The following is an 18546-nucleotide window of genomic DNA, read 5'->3' on the forward strand; positions in this document are numbered from 1 at the left end:
GCCGCGACCCGATACCGTGCCCTCGTATCAACTGTACTGAGCACCGAAATGTTCTGCTGAAACTGGTTGACGATTATCATAATCCCAATATCATATTTGAGTTGTGAGTTTTCATTTTTTAAGTCCATTTTATGCACAAATAGACTAATCAGAATTGGATCTGCCCGGATCATCCCCGGTTATCGAACCTGGGATCACTTAACTACAAGGAGACGACGTTACCACTTTGTCCACTTTGTCTTCCATATTTTTATATTTGTCAACAATCCTACACACGTAATCAAACTATTATTACTCTTTATGATTATGCTAGAATTTATTTATCAATATTTAATTTCATAGGTACATGTTAATTCATGCATAAAATCTTCAATACTGTAAAGATTTACGAGGAAAATTTTTCGGCTAAGGGCATTGACTTAAAAAAAATACCGTGACATGGTTTCACGTAGGTTGAAAACCATTTCTCTAGTGTTTAGGTATTCGCTTTATTCAGGCTGAAAAGTCTAGCATATACAGTTTGAGGTCAGTGCATATTATTTCTCAGTTTTCTCCCAAGTTTCAATAACTTGCACAAATTTTACAACGCAATTTACATGTAACAATGTCTCTTGTTACGTTATTTTCGGGTGACTAATAAACTGATTAATGCAATTACGAGTATATCGGTACCATCATGCAAACTGAGCAAAGAAACCAGTGTCGCTTGCAGCGTGCATCTTGTCTCTTCGGTGTGAAACACTCGTGTCGCGTGTTGCATGTCGCATGTTGCATGTTGCGTGTTTCTTCGGTGTGAATTCTCCCTAAGAGTTACTAGAGTACGTTAGAGTAACGTTAAGTGACTTGGAGTAAGTTTTCAGAGTAGCAACGAGTAGCTTAGAGTGTGTTAGTAACTTAACGTAGAGTAACGTAGTAAATTGTATGGATATGCAAGAAGATGTAATTTGACGATCTAGCAAACAGTACATATATATATATATATATATATATATATATATATATATATATATATATATATATATATATATATATTGTGTGTGTGTGTGTGTGTGTGTGTGTGTATTTTTTCTTGTGAGAAATAAGTGCATAGTGAACTAAATATATTTTGAAAAAACTCAGAAAAATGACTAAAATCGACTAACAGTTGATAGGGTCAAAAAAGAAGAAGAAGAAGAAGAAGTTGTAGGGTGGCTGAGGGTAACTTGGAGTTACTTAAACTATGTTAGAGAAACGTATAGTCACTTGGAGATATTTATAGAGAACCTAAAGCTACTGATCTGCGGGCATGGGCTAAAATATGTAGTCAATGGACAATGTCTAATTTATATTGCATACTAATATTGTCACTAATATCCAGAAAGTATATTTACCTGTATTTCCGGGTGCGAACCTAATGTAAACAGTGCCCAGCACATACCCGTTGCCGTTGTGTCATGACCCTGGAAGTGGAAAATAATAAAGAATTTGCAATCTTTATTGATTTTCTATTATTAAATGTCATTCCTAACACATAAGTGAACTGACTTTCTTGTCATGAATTAACGTAGCTCTCTTACCAATGTAAGTTATGTGTTTACCTTAATGAAACTAATTACAAAACATCCTTCAGACATCAATACTGGTTGCACAAGCTTCAACATGTCATCGTGTAAAGTTAAAGGTTACGGCTTCACTACACACATCAACAGAGATAGTTGGATTATTGTGTTATAAAGGTTTTAGATGTATAACAATCCAGCAAGCCTATCCCTCTAGCAGCTTTTACAACTAGAGGAGAAATTTTGAAAATGGCGTGACTTCTGCCTCAAGATGTAGATACAATGTGACATACGAATTGACATAACAAGCGGAATACTCAGTGAGGGTAACAATCTGGTTCTGATGGATCAATCAGCCTTGTTTCAGCTCGCCGCAACATCCACAACGCGCTTCAGTCTCGTACAGCGTTTGTTGCAGCATGGCAACTTATGTCCGCATACTGCTCATGCATCTAACGCTCTTGAGGGAATACTATATATTATCCCGATAGTCCAAATGAACAGATAGGGTAATCACGATTGGTTCTAGAGTTTAAAGTGGGATTCGAACAAGTATGGGTGCCTTCATCGGGTATCCAATCCGGTACCCCTTGATTACAAGCCAACATTGCGACGATCACTACGCTATCGGGTTAGACCTTTGTGTTCTTGTGTATTTAAATACACACAAACAAACAAAAGACATATATATGTATAAATATATATCAGTTGCATATTCTGAGTCGAAAATGTGGACTCCCTTACTATGACACGTGGTCCCAGGCTATGAAAGAGGGGGAAGACAAGTCTTGCGTAAACACCGTGTACAAATGATTAGATACAATTTTACTCGTTCTAGGCGTCTTCAAGGAAGCCACGTTACCATGCCAACGGAAGTCAGGTTGCAAACTCTTAACAAATCAGGATGCTAACTCCAGAATCTTGTTTTGAATTTTATCACAATCCTTAATTGATATCACTTCTGTATTTTATACTTCATGCTTCAGACTTTGCAGATAGCCTAGAATATACAGCATGTATGTATGTATGTATATGTTAGTTAGTTAGATAGATATATAGAATACATACATACCTCGCAGGAATCCTGGGTTCCATTCCCAGGAGAGAGATTTCATATCGGAAATTTTTCCAGCAATATTTTTCCATGGGTCTGCTCTGGTTTTCACTCACCCTACCTGTACATCCCCCCAATATGCCTTCAGGGCATGTTTTTAACGTGCAGGGGGTTGCTTTATCTAATATATAACGATGAAGCCTTAAATATTTTCAAGATTCGAATTGATTTTATTGTAAGTCAAGTGTGGCAGTACCTCGAACATAAAAGTGTCCACTTCTTCCCTGAGCTCCTGGTCGGTCAGCTTCTCTCCTTCCTCAGAGGCTTCCAGGAGAAGATCCAGAAATGCTTCCCTTCTCTTTTTTCCTGTAATTTTATGTGTTGTTTCAAATTGCAACATAGAATCCATTACAGCACAATAAAAATCGCGTTGTAAATACTAATTACTCGTTCACTAAGTCTTTACAACTATGCAATTTTACCATTGCAGGTTCAAGGTTTTTGTCCTGTGCAGAATGTATGTGTCTTCAGAGTGTTCCCTTGTGTACAGTCAAACGGCAAATATAATGGTATGCAAATTGTCCACCGCTATTTTTATTACTTTCTTATTGTACATCCTGTGTTGTTTTAAGGAATGAAACTATGTTGGTTCGAAGCAGGCATTCTTCTCTGCTTATTGACGTCTTTATTTCAATTCAATGTCATCACAAAGTGTAATACAGACCGAATTAAAATAGTGGTGGACAATTCGCCGTTTGGATGTACGTGTCCTCTGGTGTGTATACTTGTAAGTAGGAAGAAAAGCATCGTGAAAATGAAACAAACAATTTCAGGTTAACGATCGCGTATACTTTAAACTAAAGACAGCCATTAACTATTTTTTTTCTGCTTGTGACGTCACCTTGTGCCGTTACAGAGGTTAATCTGGACGCTGAGGTTGAATGATGAATGAAATAATGGAATGTCGATCTTTTTAAAAATACCTTAATGGGGTGTTAGGGGATGATTTTGAATATTGTAATCAACGAGGTCCGGATTTTGTTCCGGTGGAGGCAAATAGTGGCTCCGATCCGATTTTAAACTGTAGGTCCAGTCCCGATTAGTCAATTTGTGCATAAAGTTGATTTATGAAACTTTCAGAAACTTGCCTGATCAAGATGTAGTAAAACAAAAAATAAATTAAGTGCAATTTTTACATAAATTTATTTATATTCAAGTAAATTGATGGATAGAAAGTGCTATACAATAATAATTATAATGTCAATTTACTTACCGAGTATAGTTTCATTTTCGTCGCGAGCAACGCCGTTTCTCTGCTTCTCTCTTCTTCGTTCTTCCTTCCTTTCTTTAATAACCTGAAATGAAAAATTAAATTTCTATATTTTTTAATTTAATTCTTCTGTATTCTATGTCTATTTCCTTTTGGTTAATCGCCATAATGAGGATAAATGATTGACAAAATAATACTCATAATCTGGTCAGGACTCGAACCAGTAAACTTCGGTTAGGATATACGTAATGAAGAAGATTGGTAATTATACTTTCCCCATTATAGTTTGTAATTCGTAGTCCCCATGTTCCAGATGATAGGGCGTCTGACTTTCACGCAGAAGACCAGGGTTCGTTCCCGAGTGAAAATTTTAAGCACTGTCTCGTTATGGCCGACGTTCGTGGCGAAGTGGTTAGCACAGCGCGCTATGACGACAGGGGCCCGGACTCGAAACTCGCTCGACCTGGGCAAGTGTGTTATTTGTGAGTCTCTTCATTAATTTCTTCACATCATCATCATCATCACATCCGCATTTTCACGGTTAGTCAAAAGTGGCAGAAGAGCGAAGTAAAATAAACCAAATTAATCAATGTCGAGGCAATGAGCTGCTCTAGGGTTCACCCAGTCTCCAATAACCCGTACGGTGCTTTGAGGAGACCGGTGGGACGAAAATTCACAACTCCAATATGATATTGGGATTATGAGAGTTGTCAACCATTTTCAGCAGAACGTTTCGCAGCTCAGTATAGTTGATACGCGGGTACGGTATTGGGTAACGGTCCGGCGGTTGAGAAACAATGCACTAGATTACTTTACCATGTTGACTGATCTATTTTGGACTAAAGTGCCCACATGTGCTGGCTTTTTTTAAAATAAAAGCAGTCTCGCCCTAAATGGCCAAAACACGTCCACTTTACACGATGTTGAAGGCAAATTACAGCCGATAACTGCATTAAAAAACTTGATAAAGCGGAAGATAACGTTGTTTTTAAATCTTAAAACATTGTTAAAACATTGTACATATCGATACTTTATTTTATCAACAGATTTGAGCTTCAAATACGTTGTAAGGCCTTCGGTTGGGCTCTCTTCTAGAATCTAAATATAGCTCGTTGGAGTGAAGCATTCACTGCGCAAACGCGAACAACAAACTGAAGCGACACGATGCACGATATTGAGAATTGAATTGAAATGTTGGTTTTAAGTCCACTTTATGCACAGAAAGGCTAATCTGGACTGGACCTACAGTTTAAACTGGGATCGGAACCACTATTTGCGCACGATATTGAGAAGACGGCACAGTCCGAGAGACACGTAAGCGACATGCGACACGTGCATCTTGCCGTGTCTCTTCAGTTAGAAAGGTTGCATTGATTACTGACGTGTCTCTTCGGTTTGAATTCTCCCTTAGTTGGTAATTCACAAAGAATCGATCCGAAAAATTTCCCAGTAAAGTATCCGATCCGTATTGGGGGTCATTCGACTTAACCAACAACGTGATGTCGCTTGCAGGCTACCGGATTAAATCTGACGTCACTATACTTAGTGCTGAAGGAGCAGCTGTAGCATCTGCCCACCAGCAACTTTAGTAGCTGCTACCATGCTGATATTAGAAGAAGAACGAATGAAAAGACTGGGCGCGCAGTATTTGTATAACAGAAAGCCATTACGCGAGATTTATTGGGTGTTGACAATCTTCATTCGCCAACCACTGGGTTTACGGACTTTCTATGGCGTTGGAGAAAGTGAAAGGCTTTCCCCGGCGGCGAGGCTTTTCATTTTCCTCTGACAGCGAGCAAATTGAGAGGGAGACCTTAAAGTATGGGAGAGGACGTCCGTAGTCTCTCTCATCCTGGGAACGGACAAGCGGGATTGGAACTTCTTGAAGGAAAATAGAAAACCGTCTAACACTTTCATTTTTTTGGAAGCTACCAGAAAGGTACGGGATAGTCGAAACTGATCATTTTAGTGTCCAATTCTTAGATCGATTAAATTTATCTTCGGATAAATTGTCCATGTGCTGACCTCCGTGTCAGAGTGCGCTTTGCCGCCAGGGATCTCGGATTCGAATCATGGTCTGGGAATGAGTGTCCTTTGTGGGTGTCCCTTCTTCCATTTCATCATATTAACACTCATCCTTCTTCTTCGCGATTAGCCAAAAGTGGCAGAAAAGCGGAGTAACATAAACAAAATCAATCAATCGTCTACGGGAAAATGTATCCGTGGACGATTGATTGAATGAGTTGGTGTTCTAAGTCCACTTTATGCACAGCAAGGCTAATCGGGACCGGACCTAGAGTTTAAAGTGAGATCCGAAGCACTATGTGCCTCCACCGGGGAGGCACACGGTTCTGCTACGGTTTGATTTTGATAACATTTTTGTTATTCAGCGGCGTTTTATGCCACTTTATTCTAATCGCGACGATGAGGATAACTGTTTGTATGGGATTGATGAAGGAACAACGCCCATACCAGACTGGGATTCGAATCGAGGACATCTGGCGTTGTAGCGTGCTGTCCTAACCACTTCGCCACGAAGTGCGGCTGATTCCCTACAGGTCAAGTTCTAGTTACATATTTACAAAACCTACATGGGAATTGCAACTTTCAGTGTGGTTAAAGTTAGCAGCCAATAGTAACGTCTTGCTAGCATGACATGCCAGCTGATTCACTGATACGAGTAACGTGCCACTGCGCTACAAGTAGTATTAGAATTTTTAAAAGCAGAATTTATATATTATTCATGTTGTTAGGTTGCGCGTGTTAGGTGCAAACGTTTTAGAAACTTTACGTTTTTCATAGGTTAGGTATGTTGGATTCGAGTCAGTAAATTGCCTACATACAAGGGTCTTTTTTTCAACTGCCAGCACTGTTGGAATACGCTCGTCTAGTGGTCGTGTGACAATGGGACTTATGTGAACGTGTTTACATGTTGGTTGCAGATTATTACTCCATGTTAATGAATTAGAAGCAGCTGAAGTCAGTGTATGCTTTATGGCTCTAATAATGTTCACCCGCCAGGAACAGCGACTATTAATAAAATTTAAGGTTGCACGAAATGCATTGCAAATTCGCAAGGGTTGCAGGAGGCTTGTGGTGTCAGTATTCATACGATTTACTTCTTGATGCTATAGTCCTTGAAGGATCCTGACCTCCTTCAGTTTAGTCTCTCAGATGTCTCTATTTCCTGTTTTTCTTCTGCGTCTCTTTCTTCTTCAGTTCTTCATCTTTCAGCCATTTTAGCCTTGGTCATACAACTGACCAATAACCTTGTAGGTATTCTCTGCAAATATACCACCACATAAATAATCAGAATTATCGTTCGTGAGACTCCCTTTTTCTCTATATTTATTCTATGGACCATTGCGTCATGTAAGAATCGCACGACTATTGGCTGGCGCCATTTGTTTTTAATGTACCAAGTAGCTGTTACTACCCACAAATCTCTATTCACCAATATATTCTCCACTACACCGCTCTTGACATCATAGTACAAGGGGATGCGTGCTTCAGAATCCTCTTTACACTAATGGTTCAATTGTGATTATCCTGTCTCTACATGGTAGTGGATCTGCAACCTGCAATGCCGACCTCGGTAGCAGAGTGGTTAATACAGCTCGGTCCCACGCCTGAGATTCCGGGTTTAAATCCAGGCTTTGGCAGAAATGTCCCTGACTGCACATTTAAGTAAACCTAACAAACAACCACTTACTTTGTTAGTGAATTCATGAAGAATTTTCAAACACTCAGCCGCCATCTTGCCTTTTGGGCTTAGGTTAAATATCCAATCGGGGTAGAGCCAAGGCCTAGCAATTCTGTACAATAAGATTCTGCTTAACCTATGAAAGAGAAGAGAGATTTATTATATAGCAAGCCGTGAAAGGACGACACTGTGTAGGAAAATAACGTTACGAAGTCTCCGACCATGTGCTCACAAGGAAAGCCAGTGAGCCTACTGACAGAGAAGAGCGTAGGCAAAAGGACTGGCGATTGGTGCTGCGTCACGTTGACGTCAGCCATCTACTGGCAATTCCCGGCAGTATTGGACAATTAGGACACCTCAACTCACTTTCAAGCTACTAATGCATAATGACCAGAAACGTTTTAGATGCATGCAACACCTTGATAGGCACACTGTGAAATGGTGAGAACTAACATAGAAATTCTCTCTGCGTACAAAAGTCAATATTTAAATATTTCTCTTTTTTTTTCATGGTGAAATCAAAGCTGTGGTACCTTTTCTTCAATTTAATCATGTTCACATCTAGAATATTATACATGAAATTTAGCAGACTACATTTGAGTCATTACATAAAGAGAAATATTAAGAAAAGTAGAAAAGCAATACAAAAGAATTACAAACAAAATTTTACATACAAGAATACATAAGAATAATATATTAGTTTTCCTACTTACGTGCTTACTGCATTTACATATTCAGATGATAAAGCTGACTGTGCATTTATCTTTGTTCCCATGGCTGATTCTGCAATGGTAAATGTTATATAGTCAGAAGGACACTTCAAAGCACAATGTTACCTTGTAAAACCATTTATATAGTAATTATAATTTGCATTTATTATTATTTCTAGCATGTCCCAAATTGTATGTTTTTATATAATGACTAATTCTTTACAAAATGGACTTTGAATAAAATTTCTCAAATTACGTTACCTCTCTCCCTCTCTTATTTTTCAATATAACGGCAAAAATAACCATTTTTACTAGGATATAATACCTGATTTAAGTTTCATTTTTGTTGACACTGAATTGAGTAGAAAAAAATTAATTTAGAATTCCAGAAAAACTGGAAAAATTAGTAAAATACAAACAAGCGGTTGAAATTTTCTAACATGTTATTTCAGTCTAAGACCATACGCCGACATCCATGGCGGAATGGTTGACACATCGCGCTACGACCCCAGGGATCCCGGGTTCGTATCCCGGGCTGGGCTGTTCCTTGTGAGTGTCCATTCATGAATTTCACCATATCATCACTCATACACATCTTTGCGATTAGCCAAAAATGGCAGAAATTCGAAGTATAATAAACCAAACGAATCAGTCAAACCTCTAACACCATATTCGTAACGGGAATAGATTCCCTTGTATCAAGACCTGAGTCAAATATTATTTTGGTGAACACGTTGCATATTTCTTTCAAGCTATGGACACAAGGTACGAGTATAACTTCCTAATATTAATTTCCTCCCGTGACTTACCGCAGATAATGTCTAACGCACATCTGGTGATGTACGGGTAGACATTAAATTTTTCGGACGTCACCTCTGGCTGCAGCTTCTCGACAATGATGTTAGCGTTGTCGTTGAATACGTGCAGAAAGTTTTCCAGGATTTTGAAGTGGAATGTCGGAGTGATCATTTTTCGGTGAGAGTGCCATTTTGCTCCTAGATGAAAACAATACGAGAACACTTAAGTACCACAATACCATTGAAAAGCAAGAGTTGAATTGTTTACATGGTGAGCATAAGTGCAGTGAGATTCATGAGTATTACCGTGTAAATTTTCCATAACTATTTTCATTAATTTTTCTCTTACATCCTATGTGATTTTAAGCGTTGGATTTTTATCTATGCTGGTGCAGAAGTTGTCATCAGCTTGGTTTGAGTTTTCTTTTAATTCTTGAAACTCTTATTGGGTCAAGTATGATATTATATGATATGATTTATTTGCATCCAAGGACCACAATTTTGTACAAGTAGGTACATGTGTATTATAGAACATGTCAAATAGAAATACATGATACTAAAGTTTGGTAATTTTAACATAAGATACACATAAAGTAGGTACATCTGTAGTATAGGACATGTTAAATAGAAATACATGATACTAAAGTTTGGTAATTTTAACATAAGATACACATAAAGTACATCTGTAGTATAGGATATATATCATAACCCTTGCATATAAAGATATTATATTTGCACCAACATGGTGATGGACAATTTGCAAATAGAAATTCATGATAATAAAGTTCGGTAATTTTAACATAAGATACACATAAAGTACATCTGTAGTATAGGACATGTCAAATAGAAATACATGATTATCAAGTTTGATAATTTTAACATAAGATACACACATATATATTGGTGTATCATAACCCTTGCATATAAAGATATTATACTTGCACCAACATGGTGATGGACAACTTGCAAGGCAATACTCATGGATTCCACTTTACATTTTTAGCATACTGTAGGAGCATTTCATGTCAAAGCGTCTCTGTACCTGAATTTTGGAAATGAAATGAAATGCTGTCTTTACACTATCTTGTAAGTGAACAATCCAAAATTGTCATTTGCATAAACATTCAAGTATTATACATAATACAGTTAGAAGCTTGTTTGACATATTGTTCATTTATTTTAACATTTTTATATACTTTTGGTTTGTGTCGTGTCCTACCCGTGACACTAAAGAATAATTAATTTCTCCTCTAACTGTTACATTTCGAGCCTTCAACTCCACTAGAATATTCAAATGTGAATTACTTCATCTTTGTCTTAAATAATTTATTTTTCATCATTTCACAATTCACAGAAATTAAAATATTTTTTTTTAAGTAAAGAGGTAGTGTTTAGTCTGTCTCACCATGACACAAAATTGTTCACTTATAAGCTATAAATCTTGGAAAGTATTTCAAGGGTAGTTAAGTTCAATCACCAGTTTTATGTTTCATATTTCATTGCTCACAAACTGTAAGAAAAATCTTGCTTAACCCTCTGCTGGGCACGTGTGGCCTTTTGAGACCCCACATGTGTTTTTTCAAGGGTAACGACTAAATTATATATACCTGTGTCATCAACAGTTGAAATATCTTATTTTGATTTACTTTCTATAGCATCGTCATATTATAACTGAAAAACTAATATATATTGTTTTCGTTAATTGGTCCTAAATATAATGCCACTTCATACGGGCACTTGGGGGGCCTTTGAGGACCCCAATAAATATTTCGATTTATTGTTTCTTCTACAGCTCGATATTATTATTATATTACTGTATTATTATTATTATATCATTATTGTATTATTATTATTATTATTATTATTATTATTATAGTATAATTTGCTGTTTTTCAGAATTATGATTGTCGGTTGGTCTGACTGCCCAGTATTATGCAACAAGTCCCGTTTCCCGTTCTTCCAAAGTTGATTTGATTGATTGATTGATTTGGTGTTTTAAGTCCACTTTATGCACAGTAAGGCTAATCGGGACTAGACATACAGTTTAATGTGGAATCCGAACCACAAGGCGATTACAAGGCGACGACGCTACCACTGCGCCATCGGGGAGGCCACCATCTTCCAAAGTTCAAATGTAAACAATACATTCGGTAATTTGGTATCAAATTTCGTATCGTTTGCTGATTCTCAGAATTGAATTGTTGGTTGGCCTCGCTGCACAGTGTTATCGCAAGGACTCCCTTTTTCCATAGATCCAAGTGTAAGAAGTATCATATGAAGAGTTATTGTTCTTATAAAGTTTATTCTGTATGACATATCTTACTATAATAAAAGAGAATAAGGTGAAAACACTTATTTGAATTATAGTAATGATTTGCATGCAATATATTATCCACCAATTTCAATTTCCTTGAAACATAAAGCTGGGGTCTTAAAAGGCCCCAAGTGCCCATTATTTCCAACGTGCCCAGCAGAGGGTTAACTATCAGTAGAATAGTTACTTTAATATGAAAAATGCAGTCCTACCCGTAACAGTGGAATGCCCCTGTAGTAAAAGTTGTGTTTTGAGCACAACAGCCATAATCCGGTGCCATAATTAGGAACACTAGATAGATGTTTATCCGAATTAGCTGGATAATCCGAAATTGACTGTGTTAATCATGTGCATGTAACATTTCAAGTGAATAAGATACAATAACTTATAATACGACAACACACTGTAAATTTTGAATTTAAAATAACGGTCGTTAAAGTTGTAAACACACTTTTCAACCATGTTCAAAAGCACATGCGAAAACACTGTAATTAATCATACTTCGCTGCATTGACAGACTCTTCTTGAAACATCTTCATGTGTGTCACCAAACTGCGTCACCACCAATCACAAACACAAATGTATGATTATTAATATCTCCTTAATCAAATTTAATTATTTCATTTAATCAGTTCCGTAATGCAATATCTTTCCACGACACCATTTAACTACTTACACAGAAAATGATGTTCACATGGTACAATTTAATTGAAATATGAAAGAAACATTTGGTCGTACATACCTGTACTAGTTAACAAGCCTAACCCAAGCCAAGGTTGCATAAACCTGTACATCAAAGATTTGTCCATGTGCTTTGTTGAGCCCATAACTACCTGTGAAATAGCGTTTTCATTTCATTATTTATTACTGACCTGAATTTGTCTGTGTTATTTGTTTAAAAAATTGTGTCATTTATCAGATTTCGATATTATTTTCCTAACATTAGTTACTCAAAAACCGACCATACTCAGTAAGAAAATATTGACTTTTTAATACATAAAGGAGCCTTTTGATATTTAATTTTCTAAGCAATCTGAAACTGCTTGTGACTACAAAGTACCTGCTTAATAGTCAAATGAAAAATCATGCATATTAATTAATTATAATATACCGGTAATAATAATAATATAAATAATAACTTAACATTTAGAGATAAAAATGTGACAATAGCAAATCGCTGAAATTGGACTTATTAGGTTTTCCCCCTGTACTCTTCATATTCAAGATGCCTCAGAAGACGTCTGCATATTTCAGGTTAGCTGTGTGTGTGCAAATGCATTGAAAATATCAACGAGGTTCAAAATATGGAAGGGACTGGTATAGATAGAATTGGTATTAATGTAACTTTTTCTTGACTGGTAAGAAGTATGAAATGATTTTTTTAAAAAAATACAGTATTATTTGAAGCATATCAATGGTTGCTGAGTATAACTGAATGAAAATTCAGTATAAGGATAACTCTAAAACAGAACAAAATGCTTCTTCCCTGAAAATGATGCAAGACTGTTGCAAATTTGATGTATGCAAAGTGGATTCGGATCTGATGGTAATCATGTGTAAGCACACCACCTTCACGGAAAGGAGAGATGCATATTTACATTGCTAGGGGCAACGGCATCTTAAATCCGGTCATGTGCTCAGAATACCATCTTATCTTATCCACTTGTACATCCATTTCCCTTATCTTAGCGTGAAGGTATAGAATGTGTAAAGGAGTACCTACCTCCAAGTCATTTGCATGTGCGACATTCACTACGAAACTGCTTCCAAGCTTTAATTTGTATAGCATGCCAAAATCATTTATCAACTTCCTTCGAATTTGGAAAATACCTGTAGAGTTGAAGATAAAAATGAAATAGTTAAACAAAAATGAAATCATGGGTAAATTCGTTAATTAACTCAAAAACAATGAAAGCTGTGGTCTCAAGTAACCTTTTAAATGTTTTGGATATGCAGTAGAATGCATCCTATTTTATTAATGAAATATGATGTTATTTTGTAATTGTCCTCTCCTAAATTTGATCAAATCGTTCATCCTTATCATAGTGATTAGCCAAGAGTACCACAAGAGAGAATAAAATAAGAAAACTACAAAATAATAACACCTAATTATAGTTCATTGTTACTTTGCACTAACAATAAGAACAGCAATGACCACGCAGCATTACGTCCAATATCTATACAGTTTGCTCTCAACTTGTCATTATTTAACCTTTCGGGACGCGCGCCGTTGTAAATTTGACAACAGCTTTGTTCTATTGTTAATAACAAAGGCATTTGTTATCGTTGCAACGTGGCTCCTGTGTCTATTCCTTTCTTTGACTCTCCTCCACCACTTCCATAAGTTCAAGTAACTCCCCTAAATGTTTGTCAGTGGCAAATAAGGTTTCGAACAATCAGCGTCAGTGAATGTTCCACTTTTACAACACGCGCCTTCTCTCGTAGTATTTTATTTTTAGTTGTCGTACGTTTTGCGAGCGATTTTATTTTATTCAACATGTCACATGGATTAGATACAAGTGAAATAGAACGATGTCTTCAAGACCCTTCAGGCGAGGAGAACGATGTAGGCGTAATTAGCGATTTAGATCAAAGTGAAAGTGTCCTGAGTGAAGAAAATATTGAGCGTAACATTCTCAAGAAGCAAAATGTGCAGGAACAAAACATTAGCTTACAGTGTGTGGATGGTAAATTATTTAGTATTCTTGAGAAAACCTTGTCGCCGATATAAAATAATAAAATAAAATATTATAATTGGTATTTTAAATCCACTATATTCACACATAGGCTAATCGGGACTGGACCTATAGTTTAAAGTGGGATCAGAACCACTGTGTACTGTGCTTCTAAAATTAATAAAATAATCTCACCCAGCAAAATAAATTAAAACAATTGATAATAAAAGAATTAAATATAATATAATGTAAAAACAAAAAAAAAAACATAGAGTAAGGTGGGGCAAGACTGCGCAGTTTGAGTTCATAATTTTATATTCAAGCTATGAAACTACAGACACACATGAAAAAAGCAATACACATTGCACTATCCTTTGCTAACTAACAGTAAATTTCCGAAAGCTGAATGAACAATATTTCTGCATGAAACAATTACAAAACCGTGACCATGCAAATGCGTAGTCTTACCCGCACCGCGGGGTAAGACTGCGATCAAGTTCGGGTAAGAATGCGCACTTTCTACACAGAGTCACATTTTTATTATAAAAAGAAACACAAATCACTTTAACAAGTTCTTCTGTCATATGGGATACATTTCTCGTGGCATTCTTACAATAGACACAGTGAATCCCGTCCTGCACTTGGGTTAGGAATCGCTAAAACAAATCACAAATAAAGGTTCCTGTTTCATACGAGGTGCAATTTTCATGCCACCACTCGTCACATGTGTAACACTGGATCCAGTCCTCTACTGGAGGATTGCTGTACTTCTCATTACAACCTGGGCAATTGTACTCTTTCTTCTGGCGTTTTCTGCTTGCTACATCTTCTTCAACAACGATGTTCCGTTTCTGTTTCCCCTGAACTTTCTTCTTACTCTTCTTAGCCAATGAGGCTCCCAAGTTGACTTTGAATGGAGATCCAAGTTAACACCTGAGACTGCCTTCCCTTTCGTCGGCGGTGCTGAATATGCTCTGCACGTGGAAGTGGTGATATCTGGTTAACGGAAATGTGCCCGTATGATCCAGTATTGTTAACCCCACTTGTTGAAGACTGCTCACTTGGATACATTTGTCACAGTAGAGGGATGAAACTCGTCCTGAGTGAAGATGTCTGGAAAGCTAAATGACCGTGCGCAGTCGTGTCCCGTGCTGAATTCCTGAACAAATCACGTGATGCTGCCCATCCATTGCACAAAGCAATGGAAACTAATACACAGGTGGACTCGGCATTAACACAGCTTCTTCTATCCATCAATATCGTAATATTGTATACATTCACAGTGACGTAGTATTCAAAACACGTAGTACCAAAATAAATAGCAAACACCCTCAAAATCTTTTCACTTACCTCTCTCAGCACAACGAATTTCAAACGTATCTTCACCACTGTCCACAGCTAGCTACCATCTTGGACGAAGTAACGATGGCGCAGTGGTGCCAACTGTGTGTGATTTTCACCTCGAAAAACCGGTGCGCAGTCTTACCCGCCGCGCAGTCTTACCCCACCTTACTCTAGTCAACAAATACAAGATAAATTAAACCTGTGAAAGCAGCTAATTTGCATATTTTGTAAAAGTACAACACGCGACTGCTCGCGTAAGTGAAATAAGCGCGCACATTTCATGCAAGAAATGTGCTGACCACGCTTCACCCAATGAAGAAGTTTTTATCAGTCCACCGCCGCTTTTACAATTTACTGACAGGATAGAATTTTATCTAGTCCTATATTTAGAAACGTTATAAGTAGAGCACGGATAGTTCCGCATTTACAATAGCTCAAATATGGACTAAAATGGTATGCAAGGTATGCCAATATATGTGCATTTTAGAAAAACGCCTTACTTTGTATTTTTTTCAGTTACCACAAAAATCCGACATGTAAACAGTTATTTGTTCCTTTTCAGCTCATACTGCATGGAATTCTTCCACACATTCTTGCATACTTTACACTACTGTTTCATAAATGAATGAAAAATTACATTCCTTACATATTATCATTGCACTTGGAGGCCTCCCCGATGGCGCAGTGGTAGCGTTGTCGCCTTGCATTCAAGGGATCCCGGGTTCGATACCCGGTGGAGGCACATAGTGGTTCGGATTCCACTTTAAACTGTAGGCCCAGTCCCGATTAGCCTTACTGTGCATAAAGTGGACTTAAAACACCAACTCAAACCAAACCAATGATTGCACTTGGTTACAACATGATATCTCAAATGTTCAACCTTGAAACACCTGTTTCTGGCAATAATATTTTTATACTTATAATAATTTCGCTCTACTTCAGAAGATACAACACAACAATATTTTTATGGCAACACTATCTGACACGTCAAGTTCAAGATCATTTTTAGAGTATCCATTGCATTGTTGTCAAAAAGAGTAGTTGTTGAGTGTTCCGCGAGGACGACGAACGTGAATATTAAACAGCAGTGATGGAAGAATATAGGAGTTATTTTATTGAGAACAAGACAATACGCCAAAGGCGCAGACGTAAAATACAATTTTAGTATTGTATGTAGTATGGTTATTGTCTCTAAAATACGCAAGAAGTTCATATATATGATTCATACATGTATTTGCATGTGCAATATGCATTTATCAAAAAACGTTTGAAATATACATTTACATATCCAATACGCAAAATGCATAACTATCCAAGCCCTCAAAAAATAGTAAATATCGATCTCTGATGAGAGATTTTCTGTACAAATACACTTAATGTTGTACTCCTTCTTAAATTCAAAGTTTGTAAGGCCTATTAAGACATTCCAACCACTCTTCGTATGTACATGTTACATAACAACATTGGAATTTCATGCATCCGACAAATAAATTCTGAATTGACTAGTTTAGTTATGTAGCCGTGGGAACCGACCTTAGGGGGTGGGTGGCCAGAAACTTTCTGCCCCCCAAAATTCCCCAAAAGTATATACATTATTGTTGCAAGTGTTGCCCCCGAATATGTATACCCTGTCTCAACTATCTCTAGAGCAACGCTACTGGAAAGGCTGGTGACTTCATCGCCCCCGGACAGGGTGTAAGTGAAGTTGGCTTCTCTAAATGTAAGCACAATTCACAACCATATTCAAAACATACACAATTGTTATATATTAAAACCTCTAAGGTTCCAATTTCTTAGAAGTTCTATTAAGAAAATATGAAATCCAAAAACAACTTACTTCCTCTTGGAGCACTGAAAAACATTCCCGCATTTCCTATTATTGGTAAGGCTGGTGGTCCAGGAATCTTGTGAATTTCGCCATTCCTTCTTGGTTTTAGAAGTTGAAACAGCAAGATGACAGGAAGTAAGAGTGCGACGTACCACACAATAGATAATATCCCAATCTCCATATTCTCCTCAATTAGAACTACCACTGTTGAACTATCACAAAATTCCCGAAGCTTTAAACACAACACGAGAGAAAAGATTCACCGTGAGTTGTAAATTTTCGCTGCAAACACAGGAAAGATGGGGCATATTCCAAGATAAGGTTTGTTATGTTCTCTAACGTTTATCAATGCATGTATGAAAGTTCGCTGGCTGTTGACCTACGTGATTACTTTGTCTTGGCTAAGCAGCGACTATTCAAGTGCTGGTAGGGGTGCGGCTTGAATGTGTACAGTTCAAAGTACAATGGTGTTTATTTTTTGTAACTGTGGACTCAAGGAAACGGCGTGTGTCTGTAGCATGCAGATAACAAGTCATTTTTCACAAGAAAGTACTCTTTATTTGATATCGTACAATGGCGAGTCAAGTAGCATGCGCGCGCGCGCTCCACACACAAAAGCAGACGGTGCTTCCCTCTGGGATGAAAGGTTCCTATGCTTGCATTCGAAAAAAAGTGATTACGTGTTCATAACTGTCTACTTATACGCGTATAACACAATTAAGCCTTGTTTCCATGATAAAAACAAACTCAATATGCTGACCAAGGCAGAATTTTTTTTATTTTAAAATATATTTATTTATTTGAAAAGTCCTGAATACAGAAACATCCATTTTACATCAGAATATCAACCGGAAGAGAAATAAACAAAATAATAACATGGACACATACACACACACATACATATATAACAAGAATAATAACAACTAGGGCAAAAATAATATTATTTACACTTCAGCTGCTTTATTCACGCAGTTCTCTAAGTCTGCTTTGATAAATGGAAGCCCGGAGCGTCTTTTAATGAGTGGCCTGTAGATAAGTGATCTTTGTTCTAAAGATAGCCTTGAAGATTTAATGTAAAAGAAGTTGTTGCATTTACTGTTGGGACGTGGGATTCTGATATTAAGAAGTGGCAAGAGTTCGCTGGTGAAAAGTTGTCCATTAATGATTCTGAAGAGTAGTGTTTAATCTGAGAGTTGACGGCGAGGAGAAAGGTCATGAATTTGGAGAGTGGATAGAATTTCTTGTTTGGAGAAGTTTGCAAGGGTTGGGCATCTGAGTTTGACTATTCTGACGAAGAAACTTACTACTTTGTT

The 18546-nt window shown here is 37.2% G+C and overlaps 1 protein-coding gene across 1 annotated transcript in view; it reads right to left on the minus strand.

Annotated features, from left to right (window-relative positions):
- LOC145990096 (cytochrome P450 4C1-like) overlaps nt 1-18546 on the minus strand; it is a 62514-nt gene that overhangs the window by 5757 nt on the left and 38211 nt on the right. The window contains exons 13-18 of the mRNA XM_083125748.1: nt 17243-17256; nt 9085-9270; nt 8287-8348; nt 3866-3947; nt 2849-2958; nt 1371-1439 (exon numbers count right to left, since the gene is read on the minus strand). Coding sequence (XP_082981874.1) covers nt 1371-1439; nt 2849-2958; nt 3866-3947; nt 8287-8348; nt 9085-9270; nt 17243-17256 — 523 coding nt within the window. The remainder of the gene's footprint in view (nt 1-1370; nt 1440-2848; nt 2959-3865; nt 3948-8286; nt 8349-9084; nt 9271-17242; nt 17257-18546) is intronic.

The sequence above is a fragment of the Lepisma saccharinum genome, chromosome 7 (genome assembly GCF_977018435.1).
Source record: "Lepisma saccharinum chromosome 7, izLepSacc3.1, whole genome shotgun sequence".
Taxonomy (NCBI): Eukaryota; Metazoa; Arthropoda; class Insecta; order Zygentoma; family Lepismatidae; genus Lepisma; species Lepisma saccharinum.